We start from the raw sequence: 20,571 nt of genomic DNA, 5'->3' as shown, positions 1-20,571 counted from the left end.
GGCTGGGGAAGGTCACAGAAAACGTACAATCATGGTGGCAGGTGAAGGGGAAGCAAGACACCTTCCTCACAAAGCAGCTGGAAGGAGAAGTGCCGAATGAAGCGGGGGAAGAGCCCCTTATAAAACCATCAGATCTCGTGAGAACTCACTCACTATCATGAGAACAGCGTGGGGGGAACTGACCCCATGATTCAATTACCTCCACCTGGTCTCTCCCTTGACAGGTGGGGATTATGGGGATTACAATTCAAGATGAGATTTGGGTGGGGAGACAAAGCCTAACCATATCATTCCACTTATGTTTTATTGGATTTACATATTTTTTGGAGGTGGGTTAATATGGTTGATAAAAGTAGCACTGGACTAGAAATTTTGCAAGACCCGAATTCTTGTAGCAAATGTATAAATATACTAGCTGAAAGAACATGTGTAATGCACTTACCTTTTCCATGGCTCGGTTTCCAGATGAAGAAAATTCAGGGTTTGACAAAACCACCTCTAATGACACTTCCTACTCTGAAGGTCTAATTCTTCAATTGACTTGGAGCCTGGCTGCTTCTGTCTATGTTGTGTTTATTTTATTACTCAGGTTATTTCCTCCTAGAAGGCTTTCTATGGAGCTAGTCTAACTAGGCAGTGAAATAGGAAGCTAGCCCCATGATCCTCTTGAGATGAAACTAAGGGAAGGAATCTTTTCCTCAAATTCAAACCCTACTGCCTGTTATTCTACCAGTATAGTTTTATTTTATCATGTAAAGGCTTTGCCAGTTTTACCAAGTATCATTTTGGAGAATGGGGATTACTCTTTAATGAACAAATATCGTATCAATTAACACTATAGCAGAAAATAATGGGGGTGGGAAGGGTAATGACAGGTAGGGGAATAAAGACCAGAAGAAAAAAATAAAGAATGAGGCTAAGGGGGAAGATAGAGGGTGTGGAAAAACAAACTTTGCTTAATTTGTCATTTTATTCTGCCTGACACCTCCTTTATACAATGTCCAGCATAGCCCCAAGTCATGTGCGGGTGAGTGATTTTGATGGGATAATGACATGACACTTTTAGTCAATGGTATTTATGGAGGACAGAATTACTTGGGAAGAATGAAATTAAATCAAAACGAAAATACATTAAACTCCTTTTTTTTCAGAAATAGAATCTTATTTTCATGCTGAATGGGTCAGCATCCATACTTTGAACTTTTAATAAATACACGAAAATGTAAAAAACATAACTTGCAACAAAATTCTACATTTGTTAGCTTTAAAGTTATTACCAAGCTCTCACCTTTGCTTATATAACGCCTGTCATTTTTCAATCTAAATCAGCCATATGTGCTTCAAAGGAGAATAGCCTGCTATTTAGAGCTTTCCAACCATTATCACAAAATCAGACCACCACTCAGCACGCTGTCACTCAGACAGAAAAGAAATGCCATCTTATCTGTGCAATTTGTCACCCGAATGCTCTGAAGCTCCTTTGCTTCACAGCTAGGGTGCAAGTTAATTCATCCAACAAGCCAGACATCATTTTCCTAAAAAGGTCAGCTTGATACACTCAGAGACCACAAGCATGTATGCAGCAAGCTTCCAACAGCCACCTTGATATCTTTCCAGCACCGTCACATTTGCACATGATATAAGGAACTAGCTCAAGAATTGGTGGTGAGTCTATGGACTGCCAGATTCTCCTATCTGTGCTGAAAGAAACAATGGAATGTCTCTTGGATCCAAGTTCTACTCAAGCTGTTGGTGTGAATTTTCAATTGGCCTCTGTTCCCCAACTATAGCCTGAAATCTTAGAAACATTTGTTTCAGCAGGACAGCTGGTTCTTCAAGTAAGAACACTCTTCAGCTCTATGATCATGAACATGACATTTCTTTTTCTTTTTAGCATAGCCCATCTGGATTCTTTACACTAAGGCAAGAGGCAAGCAGAAGACAGAAAGAGAGAAAGCAGAGGACCTCCGGGAAAGGAAGCCCCCTTTTCAGTCGGCCTAGGCAGAAGTAGATTTACTCTGAGGATTCACTCCAAGGGTGAAGTTTTAAGGGTGCTTCACTTGCTCTGGTTTCATAAATAAATTTTGATCTTCTTACATACATTTGGATTAAATTTTCATGTTTTTTTCTAAAAGAAATTGTACAAACCTGAGGACCCATGAACTTAGTTTCACCCCTCCTACTGGGGAAGCCTAGCAACTCCAAATGGCCTTTGTCACCATCTGATTCTTAAATTCTAATTTCCACATTGTTGTGTAAAAACAAGAAGCTATAGATAACAGTTGAGTTGTAAAGTTATCTGGTGTACTTTATTATTAGCAGTGATTGATGTGGATAATGGACAATCTGGAAAATCCTGAATACTTAACAAACAATATTATTTATATCTATCCATTTTACTTTACATACATAGATGGAGGCTTTTAAAGAGTGTTACTTGTGAAACATGTTTTTAAAATTATTTTATCCTATCTTATGTTATTAGACCCCTGAGAACTCAAGTTTATAGAGATTAGCAATATGATTTTTATAAATATTTTTAAGTACTTACCTCCCAGACCATTGTAAATGGGATGGGCCATAATTATAAATTTATCATTAAAATAAAAAGAATGTTAAGAAGCATATAAAAATTACACATACCCAATCTATCTTTTCACAGATTGACTGTCAAATGCATTCTGATGGGAAAATGAATAGTAAAAAAAGACATAATATACTGACATTGAGCATATTTTATATTGAACAAGACTGTTTAAAATTCTTCACCTAGCATGTTCAGGCTGCATTTTAATTAAATGCCATGCAGAAGTGCTCAGCTTTTGAACCATGTAATAATATTCCCAGGACAACAGTAAATTTCCAGGGAAAATTTGAACTGCTAAAAAGTTATTTCTGAAATTGTCCTCTGTTATTTATTATTTCAATGTAATGACCTTGCCACTCAAAAAAATCCATTAAAATATTTTTCTCTCATAAGTGAATAACTTTATTTAATAGTAAATATCTTGACAACATAATAAAAACTAATATTCACATCACGTCATGTTATTTAAAATTATTTTCACACATACTTTGACTCATTTAAACAACATATCAACCCTATCGGTTTTATTTTTTATTTTTGTATTTTACTTTAAGTTCCAGGATACATGTGCAGAACGTGCAGATTTGTTATATAGGTATACATGTGCCATGGTGGTTTGCTGAACCTATCAACCCATCATCCAGGTTTTAAGTCCTGCATGCACCAGGTATTTGTCCTAATGCACTCCCTTCCCTTGCCCCCCAACACCCGACAGGCCCTGGTATTGTTGTTCCCCTCCCTGTGTCCATGTGTTCTCATTGTTCAACTCCCACTTATAAGTCAGAACATGCACTGTTCGGTTTTCTGTTCATGTGTTAGTTTGCTGAGGATCATGGCTTCCAATTTCATCCATGTCCCTGCAAAGGACATGATCTCATTTTTTTTATGGCTGCATAGTACCACATTCTCTTTATCCAGTCTCATTGATGGGCATTTGGGTTGGTTCCATGCCTTTGCTGTTGTAAATAGAGCTGCAATAAACATATGTGTGCATGTGTCTTTATAATAGAATGATCTATATTCCTTCGGGTATATAGTCGATAATGGGATTGCTGGGTCAATGGTATTTCTGGTTCTAGATCCTTGAGGAATCGCCACACTGTCCTCCACAATGGTTGAACTAATTTACATTCCCACCAACAATGTAAAAGTGTTCCTATTTCTTCACAGCCTCGCCAGCATCTATTGTTTCTTGACTTTTTAATAATCACCACTCTGACTGATGTGAGATGGAATCTCACTGTGGTTTTGATTTGTGTTTCTCTAATGATCGGTGATGTTGAGCATTTTTCCTTATGTTGGTTGGCTGCATAAATGTCTTCCTTTGAGAAGTGTCTGTTCATGTCCTGTGCCCACTTTTTCATGGGGTCATTTGTTTTTCTTGTAAATTTGTTTAACTTCCTTGTAGATTCTGGATATTAGACCTTTGTCAGATGGGTAGATTACAAAAATTTTCTACCATTCTGTAAGCTGCCTGTTCACTCTGATGCCAGTTTATTTTGCTGTGCAGAAGCTCTTTAGTTTAATTAGATCCCTTTGTCAATTTTGGCTTTTGTGGCAATTGCTTTTGGTGTTTTTGTCATGAAAGTCTTTGCCTATGCCTATGTCCTGAATGGTATTGCCTAGGTTTTCTTCTAGGGTTTTTATGGTTTGGGGTTTTATATTTAAGTCTTTAATGCATCTTAAAGTTAATTTTTGTATAAGGTGTAACAAAGGGGTCCAGTTTCAGTTTTCTGTATATGGCTAGACAGTTTTCCCAGCACCATTTATTAAATAGATACTCCTTTCCCCATTGCTTGTTTTTGTCAGGTTTGTCAAAGATCAGATGATTGTAGATGTGTGGCGTTATTTCTGAGGCCTCTGTTCTGTTCCATTGGTCTATATGTCTGTTTTTGTACCATGCTGTTTTGATTACTGTATCTCGTAGTATAGTTTGAAGTCAGGTAGCATGATGCTTCCAGCTTTGTTCTTTTTGCTTAGGATTGTTTTGGCTATACAGGCTCTTTTTTGGTTACATATGAAATTTAAAGTAGTTTTTTCTAATTCTGTGAAGAACGTCAATGGAAGTTTGATGGGAATAACATTGAATCTATAAATTACTTTGGGCATTATGGCCATTTTCACAATATTGATTCTTCCTATCCATGAGGATGGAATGTTTTTCCATTTGTTTGTGTCCTCTCTTATTTCCTTGAGCAGTGGTTGGTAGTTCTTCTTGAAGAGGTCTTTCACATCCCTTGTTAGCTGTATTCCTAGGTATTTTATTCCCTTTGTAGCAATTGTGAATGGGAGTGCATTCATAAATTGGCTCTCTGCTTGTCTATTGTTGGTGTATGGGAATGCTTGTGATTTTTGCACATTGATTTTGTATCCTGAGATTTTGCTGAAGTTGCTTATCAATTTGAGGAGTTTTTGGGCTGAGATAATGGGATTTTCTGAATGTACAATCATGTCATCTCCAAACAGAGACAACATGACTTCCTCTCTTCCTATTTGAATACACTTTATTTCTTTCTCTTGCCTGATTACCCTGGCCAGAACTTCCAATACTATGTTGAATAGGAGTGGTGAGAGACAGCATCCTTTTCTTGTGCTGGTTTTCAAAAAGAACAATTTCAGCTTTTGCCCATGCAGTATGATATTGGCTACATATTTCTCATAAATAGTTCTTATTATTTTGAGATATGTTGCATCAATACCTAGTTTATTGAAAATTTTTAGCATGAAGGGATGTTGAATTTTATTGAAGGCCTTTTCTGCATCTATTGAGATAATCGTGTGGTTTTTGTCATTGGTTTTGTTTATGTGATGGATTATGTTCATTGATTTGCATATGTTGAACCAGCCTTGCATCCAGGGATGAAGCCCAGTTGATCATAGTGGATAAGCTTTTTGATGTGCTGCTGGATTCAGTTTACCAGTATTTTATTGAGGATTTTCATATCAATGTTCATCAGAAATATTGGCCTACAGTTTTCTTCTTTTGTTGGGTCTCTGCCAGGTTGGTATCAGGATAATGCTGGTCTCATAAAATGAGTAAAGGAGGAGTCCCTCCTTTTCAATTGTTTGGAATAGTTTCAGAAGGAATAGTACCAGCTCCTCTTTGTACCTCTGGTAGAATTTGGCTGTGAAATCATCTGGTCCTGGGCTTTTTTGGTTGGTAGGCTATTAATCACTGCCTCAATTTCAGAACTTGTTATTGATCTATTCAGGGATTTGACTTCTTCCTGGTTTAGTCCTGGGAGGGTGTATGTGTCCAGGAATTTATCCAATTCTTGTGGATTTTCTCATTTATTTGCATAGAGATGTTTATAGTATTCTCTGATGGTAGTTTGTATTTCTGTGGGGTCAGTGGTGATATCCCCTTTATCATTTTTTATGGTGTCTATTTGATTCTTCTCTCTTTTCTTCTTTATTAGTCTAGCTAGCAGTCTATCTATTTGGTTAATTTTTTTAAAAACCAGCTCCTGGATTCATTGATTTTTTGAAGGGTTTTTGTGTCTCTATCTCCTTCAGTTCTGCTCTGATCTTTGTTATTTCTCGTCTTCTGCTAGCTTTTGGATTTGTTTGCTCTTGCTTCTCTAGTTCTTTTAATTGTGATGTTAGGGTGTCGATTTGAAATCTTTCCAGCTTTCTGATGTGGGCATTTAGTGCTATAAATTTCCCTCTTAACACCGCTTGAGCCATGTCCCAGAGATTCTGGTACATTGTCTCCTTGTTCTCATCGGTATCAAAGAACTTCTTCATTTCTGCCTTAATTTTGTTATTTACCCAGGAGTCATTCAGGTACAGGTTGTTCAATTTCCATGTAGTTGTGTGGTTTTGAATGAGTTTTTTAATCCTGGGTTCTAATTTGATTGGACTGTGGTCTGAGAAACTGTTTGTTATGATTTCAGGGGTTTTTTTTGTATTTGCTGAGGAGTGTTTTACTTCCAATTATGTGGTGATTTTAAAATAAGTGCCATGTGGCACTGAGAAGAATGTATATTCAGTTGATTTGAGGTGGAGAGTTCTGCAGATGTCTATTAGGTCCACTTAATTCAGAGCTGAGTTTAAGTCCTGAATATCCTTGTTAATATTCTGTCTTGTTGATCTAATATTGATGGTGGGGTGTTAAAGTCTCCCACTATCATTGTGTGGGAGTCTAAGTCTCTTTGTAGGTCTCTAAGAACTTGTTTTATGAATCTGGGTGCCCCTGTATTGGGTGTATTTATATTTAGGATTGTTAGATGTTCCTGTTGCACTGATCCCTTTACCATTATATAATGCCCTTCTTTGTCTTTTTTGATCTTTGTTGGTTTAAAATCTGTTTTATCAGAGACTGGAATTGCAACCCCTGCATTTTTTTTTTCTTTTCCTTTGCTTGGTAAATTTCCCTCCATCCCTTTATTTTGAGCCTATGCATGTCTTTGCACAGGAGATGGGTCTCCTGAATACAGCACACCAATGGGTCTTGACTCTTTCTCCAATATGCCAATCTGTGTCTTTTAATTGGGGTGTTTAGCCCATTTACATTTAAGGTTAATATTGTTATGTGTGAATTTGATCCTGTCATCATGATGCTAGCTGGTTATTTTGCACACTAGTTGATGCAGGGTCTTCATAGTGTCATTGGTCTTAAAATTTTGGTGTGTTTTTGCAGTGGCTGGTACTGGCTTTTTCTTTCCATATTTAGTGCTTCCTTCAGGTGCTCTTTCAAGGCAGGCCTGGTGGTGACAAAATCCCTTAGCATTTTCTTGTCTGGAAAGGATTTTATTTCTCCTTCTCTTATGAAGCTTAGTTTGACTGGATATGAAATTCTGGGCTGAAAATTTTTTTCTTTAAGAATGTGAAAATTGGCCCCACTCTCTTCTGGTCTGTAGGGTTTCTGCTGAGAGATCCGCTGTTAGTCTGATGGGCTTCCCTTTGTAGATGACCTCACCTTTCTCTCTGGCTGCCCTTAACATTTTTTCCTTCATTTTGACCTTGGAGAATCTGATGATTATGTGTCTTGAGGTTGATCTTCTCATGGAATATCTTAGTGGTGTTCTCTGTATTTCCTGAATTTGAATGTTGGCTGTCTTGCTAGGTTGGGGAAGTATTTCTTGAATTTGAATGTTGGCCTATCTTGCTAGGTTGGGGAAGTTCTCCTGGATAATATCTTGAAGTGTATTTTCCAACTTGGTTGCATTCTCCCCATCTCTTTCAGGTACTCTAATCAATCATAGGTTTGGTCTTTTTACATAGTCCCATATTTCTTGGAGGTTTTATTCATTCCTTTTCATTCTTTTTTCTCTAATCTTGTCTGCATGCCTTTTTTCAGCAAGATGGTCTTCAAACTCTGATATCCTTTTTTCCACGTGATTGATTCTGCTGCTGATACTTGTGTATGCTTCACGAAGTTCTCATGCTGTGTTTTTCAGCTCCATCAGGTCATTTATGTTCCTCTCTAAACTGGCTATTCTAGTTAGCAACTCCTGTAACCTTTTATCAAGGTTCTCAGCTTATTTGCATTGGGTTGGAACATGCTCCTTTAACTCAGTGGAGTTTGTTATTACCCACCTTCTGAAGCCTACTTCTGTCAATTCATCCATCTCATTCCCGTCCAGTTCTGCGCCCTTGCTGGAGAGCTGTTGTGATCATTTGGAAGAGAAGAGGTGTTCTGGCTTTTAGAATTTTCAGCATTTTTGCACTGGTTTTTCCTCATCTTCATGGATTTATCTACCTTTCATCTTTGAGGCTGATGACCTTCGGATGGTTTTTTTTTGGGGGGTGGGGGGTGCTTTTTTGTTGATGTTGTTGTTGTTGCTTTCTGTTTGTTAGTTTTTCTTCTAACAGTCAGGCCCCTCTACTGCGGGTCTGGTACAGTTTTCTGGGGGTCTACTCCAGACCCTGTTCTCCTGGGTATTACCATTGGAGGCTTCAGAACAGCAAAGAATGCTGCCTGTTCCTTCTCCTGGAAGCTTCATCCCAGACGGGCACCAGCCTGATACCAGCTGGAGCTCTCCTGTATGAGGTATCTATCGACCCCTGTTGGGAGTTCTCTCCCAGTCAGGAGGCACGGGGTCAGGGACCCGCTTGAGGAGGCAGTCTGTCCATTAGCAGAGCTGTTGCACTGTGCTGGGAGAATTCCCCTTGTCAGGATCAGCTGCTCCCTTCAGAGCCGGCAGGCAGGAAAGATTAAGTCTGCTGAAGCTGTTACTGCAACCTCCCTTCTCCCAGGTGCTCTGTCCTAGGGAGATGAGAGTTCTGTCTGTAAGCCCCTGACTAGAGCTACTGGATTTCCTGTAGAGATGCCCTGCCCAGTGAGGAGAAATCTAGGGAAGCAGTCTGACCACAGCCGCCGAGTCCAAACCTCCCAATCTCCTTAGCACTGTCGGGGAAAACTGCCTACTAAAGCCACATAATGGCAGTCACCCCTCCCCCACCAAACTTGATTGTCCCAGGCCGACTCCAGACTGCTATGCTGACAGTGGGAATTTCAAGCCAGTGGTGCTTAGCTTGCTGGGCTCCATGGGAGTGGGACCCACTGAGTGAGACCACTTGGTTCCCTGGCTTCAGTCCCCTTTCCAAGGAAGTGGACGGTTCTCCTGTCTCACTAAATTTCCAGGCACCACTGGAGTATGAAAAAACTCTTACAGCTCAGTGCGTGCCTGAACAGCCGCCCAGTTTTGTGCTTGAAATCCAGGGCCCTGGTGGTGTTGGCTCATGAGGGAATCTCCTAATCCATGGATTGCCAAAATCTGTGGGAAAAGTAGTACTCTGGGCAAGTAGCACAGTCCCTCACTGCTTCCCTTGGCTGTGGGAGGGAGGTCCCCTGGCTCCATGAACTTCCTGGGTGAAGCAATGTCCCACCTCGCTTCTGCTCATTCTCCGTGGGTTGCACCCACTGCCTAACCAGTTCCAGTGAGATGAACTGGGCATCTCAGCTGGAAATGCAGAAATCACCTGCCCTCTGTGTTGGTCTTGCTGGGAGCTGCAGACGGGAGCTCTTTCTATTTGGCCATCTTGGCCCCTCCCCACCCATCAGTTTTGTTACCCTTGGTTTTCAGATAAGAACATTGAGACACAGAGTGGTTAACTAGTACTAAATTTTAAGTCACAGCGTCAGAATTACACCATTCCAAAACTTTCTTTTTCTTTTTATGAAATAATGTTAAAATTTATTAGTTAAAATACTTGATCTCCAATACGTTCTAAATAAGAGAAACAAATTGTTATGTTAGCAGTTAAAATGTGAATCCTACCCAAAAACACGCTGCTCTAGTTTTTGAAATTGAACTCTCCACCCTGATAACTGTTCTTTCTCCAATTTCAAAAATGAGACCAATTTTTCATCAATCTTTGCTATGCAACCATTATTGCAATTCCATGGAGAATGTGTCCATTTTCCCCTGCATTATTTCTACCACATATCAGTACCTAATAACCTGTTACTCCACCCCCATAAAAATCCCAGTGTCCTAAGGGTTTGGCCTGTTCTATATCATGGTCAGCCAGTAGAGCATTTCTTTCCTTTAACCCACAGTGCCCTCCTGTGAGGAGAAAGGCACCCTGAACACAATGAGCACGATGAGTGGCATCATCATTTTATTTTGTTGTCAGCCCCTGCCAAATGCTCTCTCATTCAGACAATATTTAATTTTCAAAGGCAGAGTCCTTCTTCTTCCAGGAACTTGGATAGAAACAATCCTCACCTAATGAAATGGGTCATCTCATACAATTGGTTCTTTCCCAGAGACCATAAGGAAAGACCTGTGATCACACATTTGATCCATTGTCACCCATTTCAGTTTCTTGCTATTTGCACTTGGCTCTCTACAGTCCAAGGCTCTTTCCCTTGCTCCAACATGGAGATACTACCCAGGTCAAAAAGAGAGATTCCCAGGAAGATAAAGTTCCTTTAGTTCTCCAACATCACATCTCTGCGTAAACCCCTCTGAGTAGAGTCTCCAGGCATGGCCACTTCTCCCAAGAGGATTCTATGGCCACATCCCTAAATGTCAATGGTCCCAGAGTAGGAGTCATCCCTGACTCCTTTTGTTTTCTCTTCCTCCTCTTCTAGGCTTCTTCCTGGTGTGGAGAGGGTGGTGTGGGGATTTTCAGAACCACAGCAATGCCTGGGTGCTGGGTATGGAAACAGGGGATGGTGAAGCACAGGTTGAATCTAGACAGAGGGACACTCAAGCTCCCTGGTGTCACCCTCACTCCATGCAATTCGTTTCCAGGACTATCCTGAAACTTTCTATTAAACCCCAAACCACCTTTTAGTTACATTATATACGATCTCATAGTAAAAATATAAATTTTCAAAGCTTGCCACCATAACCACTCTTGACAGTTCTTCTATAAGACTTTTGTTACTGTCCCTTCATTACTCCAAATAGCAGGACTCAAAAAATAACTTTTATTTCTAATATCAATAGAAAAGTATCAAATGAAAAGAGCTTGGAAACATACAACCAAAATAAATACTATGTAACTGATATGGTTTGGCTCTGTGTCTCCACCCAAATCTCACCTTGAATTGTAATCCCCATAATCTCCATGTGTCAAGGGCAGGACCAGGTGAAGGTAATTGGATTATGAGGTGGTTTCCCTCATACTATTCTCATGATAGTGAGTGAGTTCTCATGAGATCTGATGGGTTTATAAGGGACTCTTCCCCTTCACTCTGCACTTCCTCCTGCTGCCTTGTGAAGACGGTGCCTGCTTTTCCTTTGCCCTCCACCGTGATTGTAGGTTGCCTTAGGCCTCCCCAGTAATGCAGAACTCTGAGTCCATTAAACTTCCTTCCTTTATAAATTACCCAGTCTCGGGCAGTTATTTACAGCAGCATGAGAATGGACTAATACAATAACGATTCAAAATTATGTTTTTAGTAGAAAGTGTAGAATGGGGAGTTATTGTTCGATGGGTACAAAGTTTCATTTTTTTCAAGATAAAAAGAGTTCTACATGGATGGAGCTGGAGGTCATTATCCTTAGCAAACTAACAGGAACAGGAAACCAAATACTGCATGTTCTCACTTATAAGTGGGAGCTAAATGATGAGAACACATGGACATGTAGAAGGAAACAACACACACTGGGGCCTACCGGAGGGTGGAGGATGGGAGGAGGCAGAGGATCAGGAAAAATAACTAGGGGTGCTAGGCTTAGTACCTGAGTAACGAAATAATCTGTACAATAAATCCCCATGACACAAGTTTACCTATATAACAACCCTGCACATGTACACTTGAATTTAAAATAAAAGTTAAATAGAAAAAAAAAAAGAAAGAAAGAAGAGTTCTAGAGAAGGATGGTGGAGATGATTGCACAACAATGTGAATGTACTTAACGTCACTGAACTGTACACTTAAAAATGCCTAATATTTTCGGCATTTTATTCAGGTATATTTTGTTACGTGTATTTTAACACAATTAAAAATAACTTTTAAAAGATACACAGATTAAAATATTGAACTCATGGGGAAATAGGATTAACTACTAAGGGTACTGTCCCATAAATGTAATTGTTTACATTTGGCTTGTACAATTAAAATGGACTTTCATTTTTTAAAAATTTAATGACTTGGGAAAATACTCATGATGTAATATTAAAGTGGAAAAAAACACAAGATACAGAACTGTATAGAACAATGTTGGTTGGAATGTCAACTAGTACAGCCACCTTGGAAAACATTACAGAGATTTCTCAAAGAACTAAAAATAGAGCTACCATACAATCCAGCAATCCCGCTGCTGACTATTCACACCCCCAATAAAAGGAAATCAGTATATCAAAGAGATACCTGCACCCCTATGTTTATTGCAGCACTATACAGAATAGCAAAGATATGGAATCAAGTAAATTGTCCATCAAGAGATGAATGGATAAAGAAAAGAAAATGTGCTATTACATGTACGATGGAATACTATTCAGCCATAAAAAGAATGAAATCATGTCACTTGCAGCAACATGGATGGTAGTGCAGGACAATATGTTCAGTGAAATAAGCCAGGCACAGAAAGACAAATATTACAGTCTCTCATTCACAGGTGGTAGCTAAAAACAAGTTTATCTCAGGGAGGTAGAGAATAGAATGATAGATACCAGAGGTTGGGAGGTGTGTATGTGGAGGTGGAGGAATGAAGAGGCTGGCTAATGGCACAAACACACAGTTAGATAGAAGGAATGAGTTCTAATGTTCAATAACAGAGTAGGGTGACTGTAGTTAACAATCATGTACTGTATATTTCAAAATACCTAGAAGAGAAGACTTGAAATGTTTCCAACACATGGAAATGATAAAGAAGGTGGTAGATATTCTAAATAGCCTGACTTAATCATTACATATTCCATACATTTAACAAAATATCACATTTTTAATAAATATGCACAAATACTATATATCAATAAAAACTATAAACAGCAGTATCACAGACTTTGTTTTCTTAAAAATTTGCACAAGTGCTCAATAGAGATTGGGAAGAAGAGGCACCAGAATAATGGTGGTTATTTCTGGATTAAGGATCAGCCAAATTTTTCTGTAAAAGTTCAGATAGTAAATATTTTAGGATTTGTGAGCTGCATAAGGTCTGCAGAGAGGGGCGTCCCTCTAATTTTGGCTATATCTTGTAGATCAAAGTTCGTGTTCCCTGTACCCTCCTAGAAGGTATAGACAACTCAGTTTATTTTTTGGTTTACATTAGTTTATTTTTGTCTTCTTGAATCTCCCAATAACACTCTGATTCTTCTCAACAACTTTCTTGCTTTTTTACATTTTTTGTTATCAGTCCTCATTTTCTACTTCTTCTATTGATCCCAATACAAGTGATCAGAAATTCTTGTACCCTAGAACCGAAATGTCTGTGCTTGCCAATCAAGTTTTACAAAGGTATTTTCCTGAATATCTGAATTCCTGAAACAAAAATGTGACAGGAATGGAGGAAATACCTTCTTTGAGACCTTTTGGGAACATGAGAGTGATCATCGTGGTTTTGTGGTGATGCTAACCAAGCAGTGGCAGAGCTTTCCCATGTCGCCTCTGCAGCAGCAGGGGGTTTAATTACAGCTCTGAGTAAGTCAGGAGTCATCTGACTTGGACGATGACTAGGCCTTTTACTCACAGTTTCCACAGACATTTTAAAATATTAATCAAAATAATAGAGAAGATACTTATCTAGACTACCATTTTTGACAAGTCATGGCTTCTTAATTATTCAATTCTTATTCTTCAGAGGAGACAGGGAGAGTTGCCTGAATTAGCTCCTAAGTGTATCACCTTCTCATATGCTTTGGTTGTGTAGAATCTGCCCTAATTAAAAATGATTCTTGGAAATGCTTCTGGGATCAGAGACTTTGAAGGGGATTGCATTAATATGAAATAAATTAAAGCAGCTGCCAACTAAAGATATGTTCCCATTTGTCTTTCTCCTTGACCATTCCATTCCCATTAAAATCAACTCTCAATGCTTTTAAAAGAGTTTGTTCCTGGCCTTGCTTTTAGAGAACATGCCCTTTGTTGTTGCACTCTGAAAAGATAGGGAGGAGGTATTCAACGATAAATCGAACGAATGAATCAGCCTTGTATTCCAGCAGGCATGGGGGCAGGAAAGCTCCAAAGTACACGGAGAACACTCTAAGCATAGTCAGATGGGCTGTGCTCAGGGTTTTACAGACTCATTCACAATTTGGAAGTCATTATCTCAAGCACATCTCTGTTGTCATCTCATTAAATAGCAGTCTCATGCTCTCTATTTTTCTTTTTTCTTTTTTTTAACTTTGCATTGCAGCTTTGAAAGGAAAGTCAGCTTTATCACCAACAGATATACCTATAGAATGCAATGCTTTACTGCCTTTCTTTTCAATTAATCTTGGTTGTGCTGGCCTAGTGGGGCTGTGTTCTCTGGCGATGCTCCAGGGGTCTCCAGGACTGACCCCATCTACCTGTCGTTGCTTCCTTCGTGGTTTGATGATTTCCCTCTGGTATTTCCTGGCAGCGGCTGCTCTCTTAATTGAAGCCACCTGTTTGGTTGCATGTCCTCCATTCCCCAAGAGGAGCTGAAACTCCACATGGTGCTCCATTGTCGGCTCACTGCTGTCTATATTTGAATTAGATTGCAGAAGAGGAGCACAATGTCAGCCTGAATCCAAATTGATCCTGCTGTGAACAAGTGTATATACGTTTTGCCCTGTATTACAAGTGTGCCTTGATTTAAACAAATTGAAGTATGCAAAAGTATAGTTTTAAAAACTGAAATATCCAAGGTGACAGTTCTTAAGAATATACTCTTTGAGGCTGAAGGAAACTTAGAAGCCACTTAATTCAACCTTTTATCTAATATATAAATTCCTCTTATAACATCCCCTATAAGTGGCTCTCAAGATATTACTTGGCACATCCAGTAATAAGGTACATATTCTCTCAAGAAGTAGTCCTTGTCATTTTCAGAGAGAGAATGGAATTTCCCCTGTGTGTCAAACTAAAATCAATCCTACTCTATTTAGCTCATTTTCTTAAATGCTGACACCTGCAACCACATAGAAAAAATTTCTACCCCAAACTTCAACCATTTAAAGACAACTATATGGCTCCACGAATATTTTTTTCTCCAGGATATTTGTGGAGTGTTATAGTTTTCAATATTGTCTTATAATATCACGATTTGCAGATCTTTCCTTCCTTCATCATACTGTTTTTTTTCTTCTTCAACAAAATTGTCTCTCTTAAGGTGTGGATCTTAGAAGCAAATCAGTAATCTAAATGCTTAGTGTAGAAGGGAGTTATCATTTCCCTTAACCAGAAACTGTCTTCCATGATCATGGTCTAAGATCTTGTATTGGTTAGAGAAAGCCATGTGTGTTGCCTGCTATAGTTTGGATATTTGGCTCTTCAAACCTCATGTTGAAATTTGATCTCTGATGTTGGAGGTGGAGCCTAAAGAGAGGTGTTTGGGCCATGGGGGCAGATGTCTTCTGAATGGCTTTGTGCCTCCCTCCTGTTAATGAGTGAGTTCTTGTTCTATTAGTTCCCAAGAGGGTTCTCCGAGAGCTGGTTTTTAAAAAGAGCTTGACACCTTCCATCTCTCTCTTGTTCTTTCACCATGTGACCTCTGCACACCCTGGCTCCCCTTCACCTTCTGCCATAAGTGGAAGCAGCCTGAAGCCCTCACCAGAAAGCAGACGCCGGTGCCATGCTTCTTGTACAACCTGCAGAACTGTGATCCAAACAAACCTCTTTTCTTTGTAAGTTACCCAGCCTCAGGTATTCCTTTATAGCAGTACAAAGGGACTAAAACATTGCCCCAACAAACAAACCCCCAAAACTCAACCACGGTAACAGTTTATTTGCTCACCCCCCCATTGGATGAGAGTCTGAAGACCATTGTCCATCTCATAGTCAAGCTATTAGGCCCCCATGGCTCCAAGGGTCACTTGGAGTTGTGGAAGTGAGGACTGGAGTGTCGCTCTGATTTTAAAGGCCAACTCTGGGTTACATATTTCATTAGCTAAAACAGTAGATTTCCATGAATTTCCAGAAACAAGAAATGCTATGGGAGACACATAGCTTTGTCTCCACCACCGATCTTATTAGCTTTCTTGCCATTACAGCCTGAAGACATCTTTGAAAACTGGACCCAGCTTATCTACTATCATTCTCACTTAACATGATAATAAATTTTATACCCACAGGAATCCTTATAAGTCAATATTATTATTTTCATGTTATAAATGAGGAAACTGAGGTTTAGAGAAGTTAAATAGCACAATAGAGTTCACATTTGGGTATTTTACAAAAATTTTTCAAATAACCAACTTTCTTTCCACACTGAAAATTTAAGATGCTAAAGCTCTTATTGCATTCAACATTTAAGAGCCCAAGATATATAGATATTGGCAGAAACTCTAAGAGATCATTCAGTACATTAGTTCTTATCTCTATCTGACCCAATGCTGCCTTTTAATAATTAATAGTTTGTAATGCCTTCTTGGTAAACATGAAATAAAATTAATAAGAAAATATAATATTCAATAGGCAAAACTAGACTAGAAGAAACAGAAAATGAAAGCAGCTGAATTAGTCAATGATTGCTGCATTACAAACCTCAAAATCTCAATGGTTTTAAAAAGTAAATATTTATTTTTCACAAAATTGAAAGTTAATGGAGACACCTTTGCTGAGGTGACTCTGCTCCAGGAGATCCTCATGCTCTTCCTGAGACCAATAGGCAAAATGGAGCACTGTCTTCTGTTGACTATGGCAATAGGAAAAGTAGGAAAAAACAAGCCCTCTCAAGGTGGCATGTGCCACCATACTTAGCTAATAGTTAAATTTTTTTTGTAGAGACAATGTCTCATTATATTGCCTTTGTTGGTCTTGAACTCATGGGCTCAAGCGATCTTCGTGCCTTGGCCTCCCAAAGTGCTGGGATTACAAGAATGAGCTACCATGGCCTGGCCCAGCTTGGCATTCTTTGGCTTATAGATATATCACTCTAATCACTGCCTTTATCACTAGGCTCGGGACCAGTGCCATGTCATGTCTGCTCACATTTCATGGTCCAAAGCAAGTCACTAAGTCAAGGGGCAGAGAAAGTTACTACTTCGAGTGGGAGGAGTGGCACAGTTACATGGCAAAAAGTATGGATACAGGGAGGGATGGAGAATTGGGTCCCCTAATTGATCTAACTCAATGCCTGAGTATTACTAGTCTTTCAAGACCCTGATCCCCATGCATCCAGCTTCTGTTGGAGCCCTGTATTAATTGCTAGGGCTGCCACAAACTTGGAGGCACAAACAACAGAAATGTACCCTCTCTCAGTTCTGGAATCCAGATATCTGAAATCAAGGTGTCAACAGATTTCATTTCTTCTAAGGGCTATAAGAATCTGTTCCATGCCTTGCTCCTAGCTTCTGATGATTTGCTGACCATCTTGTCATTCTTTTTTTTTTTCTTTTGAGACAGGATATCTCTCTGTCACTCAAGTAGGAGTGCAGTGGCATGATCTCGGCTCACTGCAACCCCTGCCTTCTGGGTTCAAGTGATCCTCCCACCTCAGCCTCCTGAGTAGCTGGAACTACAGGTGTGCACCACCATGCTTGGTTAATTTTTAAATTTTTTTGTACAGATGATATCTCACTATATTCCCTTCACTGGTCTTAAACTCATGGGTGGAAGCGATCCTCCTGCCTCAGCCTCCCAAAGTTCTGGGATTACAGGCATGAGCTACCTTGGCCTGGCCCAGCTTGACATTCTTTGGCTTATAGACACATCGCTCCAGTCACTGCCTTTATCTTTCCATGGCATTCTTCCTGCATGTGTGTCTGCATCCTCATTACCCTTTATGTAGGGACACCAGTCATATTGGATTAGGAGTCCTCCATACTCCAGTATGACCTTAATATAATTACATATCTGATGATCCTATTTCCAAATAAGGTCACATTCAGAGGCACAGGTGTTAAAAACTTGTGATGGCTAATTTTATGTGTCAACTTGGCTGAGCTAAGGGATGCCCAGGTAGCTGGAAAATTTATTTCTGGTTGTGTTCATGATGGTATTTTTGGAAGAGATCAACATTTGAATTCATAAACTGAGCAGAGAAGAACCACTTTCCCCAGTGTGATTGGGCATCCAATCCACTGGGACATCCATCTTCTCCTGCCCTTGGACATCAGTGCTCCTAGTTTCTGGGCCTTCGAACTCAAATTGGACCTTACACCATTGGCTGTCCTGGTTCTCTGGCCTGTGGGCTTGAATTGGAACTATACCATTAGCTTTCTGGGCCTTCAGCTTGCAGATGGCAGATGGTGAGATTTCTTATCCTTCATAATCACGCAAGCCAAGTCCTCATAATAAAGCTGTTTTTATATATCTATATTTTAATCTATATCTTATTGCTTCTGTTTCTCTGGAGAACGCTGACCAACACAGACTTTAGCATATAAATTTGCAGGGCAGGAGGTGGGACACAATTCAGCCCCTAACAAACCCCAACTAATTTTGAAGTGTGAAGGGAATGAGATGGCGGAGGGGAAGTAAAGGCAGGATCACTGTGCTACTACCTACTAGTCATAAGCCTGGTTGAAAATAAAATAAAGGAAATGTATGCATAGTAGAGTCCAGAGGAGATAAGAGGAGGTGAAATCACATGCATTGGTGAGAGATTTGTCTTTACAAGCAAAACAAATTTTAAAAAACTAATAAAACACAAATTTTAGAAAACCCTTTATATTCTCTGACAAGACAACTTTTATCTTACAGATGAAACATTCATTAACACATACTGGGTGCCTACTGTGTGTCAGGCATATTATCTTCTATCCCACAATAACCTGAAAGTATGGCACCACTGTCTTCACTTTATATGTGAGAAACCTGAAACCAAGAGAAATCAGAAAAATAGTTTGGCTCATAGTTTATAAAGCACGAGGTTGTCCAAACCCAAGCATGCCTGTTTCATCTCAACCACTTGTCTGTTGCTGAGTTACTGCTGCTTTTACAGAACTTGAGAAAATCCCAGATGTCATTGACTAGGAAATGATGTCCTGAAATCCCTCCTGTTTGGTCAGTGTTTCCCATGGGATACTAGATAAGAGGACAGCTTGATTACCCTTTTTTTTTTTTTTTTTTTTTTTTTTTTTTTTTGGCCTCTGAGGTCCACCTTTAGGAACACCTTTAATCATAAATTCTTAACACTTTACCTCCTCCAGGTAGAATAGTAAAATTTCTCCTCTTGTTCTTGAGACCTTTTCCAGGCTTTCCTTATAACATTCATCATGTACTAATCAATTTGCTTATTCGTGCTTTCCTTTGTAATTCAACTGAAGTCCAGAATTTTCTTTTGTCTTGTAACTCCAATGCCTAATATACTGACTGACACATGTCGGGGAGGGACTTAGTGGGAGATGACTGGATCATGGGGGCGGTTTCCCCATGCTGTTCTCCTGATAGTGAGTGAGTTCTCACAAGATCTAATGGTTTTATAAGGGACTCTTCCCCCTTCACTCTCTCCCTCTCTTTCCTGCTGCCTTGTGAAGAAGGTGCTTGCTTCCCCTTCTCCTTCCACCGTGATTGTAGATTTACTGAGTCCTCCCCAGCTATGTGGAACTGTGAGTCAATTAAACCTCTTCCCTTTTAAATTACCCAGTCTTGGGTGTTTATAGCAGTGGGAAAACAGACTAATGTATCAACATATGCAAATAGAATTTGCATATGTTGGAGACAGAAAATCTCTCTCTCTCTTTCCCTCTTTCTCTTTCTCTCCTATTAATTCAATTAATTTTCTCAAGAACCAAGTGAGGAACGTGCTCCTATTGCCCACATTTTGCAAAAAACACTGAGATTTAGCAAAACGAAGTATCTTGCCCAAAGTCACCCATCTAAGAAGTGGAAGAGCCAGTCAAGGCCTTGGTCTGCCCGTGCCTGCCAGTGCTCCTGATAACACAATATGGAAAGTGCCCTTTAACAATGATTGGCAGTCAGTTAATTACTTTAGAATTTCATTCTAACCTTAGAAAATCTTCCCTCTCCTTTTCCAATAACAGATATAAAATAGAGGAACCTCATTTGTGTTGAGGACAGGAACCCGACATTTCTATCTGTGTCAATAGTCTCTGGCTCAGTGACTACCATATATGGGTGCTCAGTAAATCCATAGGAGCCCAATACAGGACATGTTCAATCTTTATGCTAGAGGTGTCTTGGGCACAGAGGGCCAGGGTGACCTTTCCAAGATCAAACCCATGCCTCTTGGCTCAAACCCTAATCCATCTCTAGAACCTGGGGATGTATATTATATAATGTTCTATAAACTTTATATAATTTGTCCTCATGATACTTGCTTGGGTAAGTATGAGAATTATTTCCATTCACATGAAAAAAAGGTGGTCTTGGAGAAATGCTAAATGACTTGCCCAAGTTCACATAGCTAGTAAGTGGCAGAGCTAAACTTTAGACCCAGGTTTCTTTCTCCCCAGCCCCTCTGCATTTTCTCCAGCGTAGTCTACCAACAAGT

At 39.6% G+C, this 20,571-nt stretch overlaps 1 protein-coding gene and 1 long non-coding RNA gene across 3 annotated transcripts in view; one reads left to right on the top strand and one right to left on the bottom strand.

The window, feature by feature from the left end:
* The window catches only part of LOC104001494 (uncharacterized), a 213,941-nt gene that overhangs the window by 148,008 nt on the left and 45,362 nt on the right, over positions 1 to 20,571 (top strand). The gene's annotated exons all lie outside the window — the stretch shown is intronic.
* Positions 12,925 to 20,571, bottom strand: part of LOC112204985 (solute carrier organic anion transporter family member 1B3-like) — a 112,462-nt gene continuing 104,815 nt past the window's right edge. Inside the window, exon 13 of the mRNA XM_054663106.2 lies at positions 12,925 to 14,655. Coding sequence (XP_054519081.2) covers positions 14,646 to 14,655 — 10 coding nt within the window. The 3' untranslated portion in view covers positions 12,925 to 14,645. The remainder of the gene's footprint in view (positions 14,656 to 20,571) is intronic.

Source organism: Pan troglodytes, chromosome 10, assembly GCF_028858775.2.
Source record: "Pan troglodytes isolate AG18354 chromosome 10, NHGRI_mPanTro3-v2.0_pri, whole genome shotgun sequence".
NCBI lineage: Eukaryota > Metazoa > Chordata > Mammalia > Primates > Hominidae > Pan > Pan troglodytes.
This window is presented reverse-complemented; position numbering and strand designations above follow the sequence as displayed.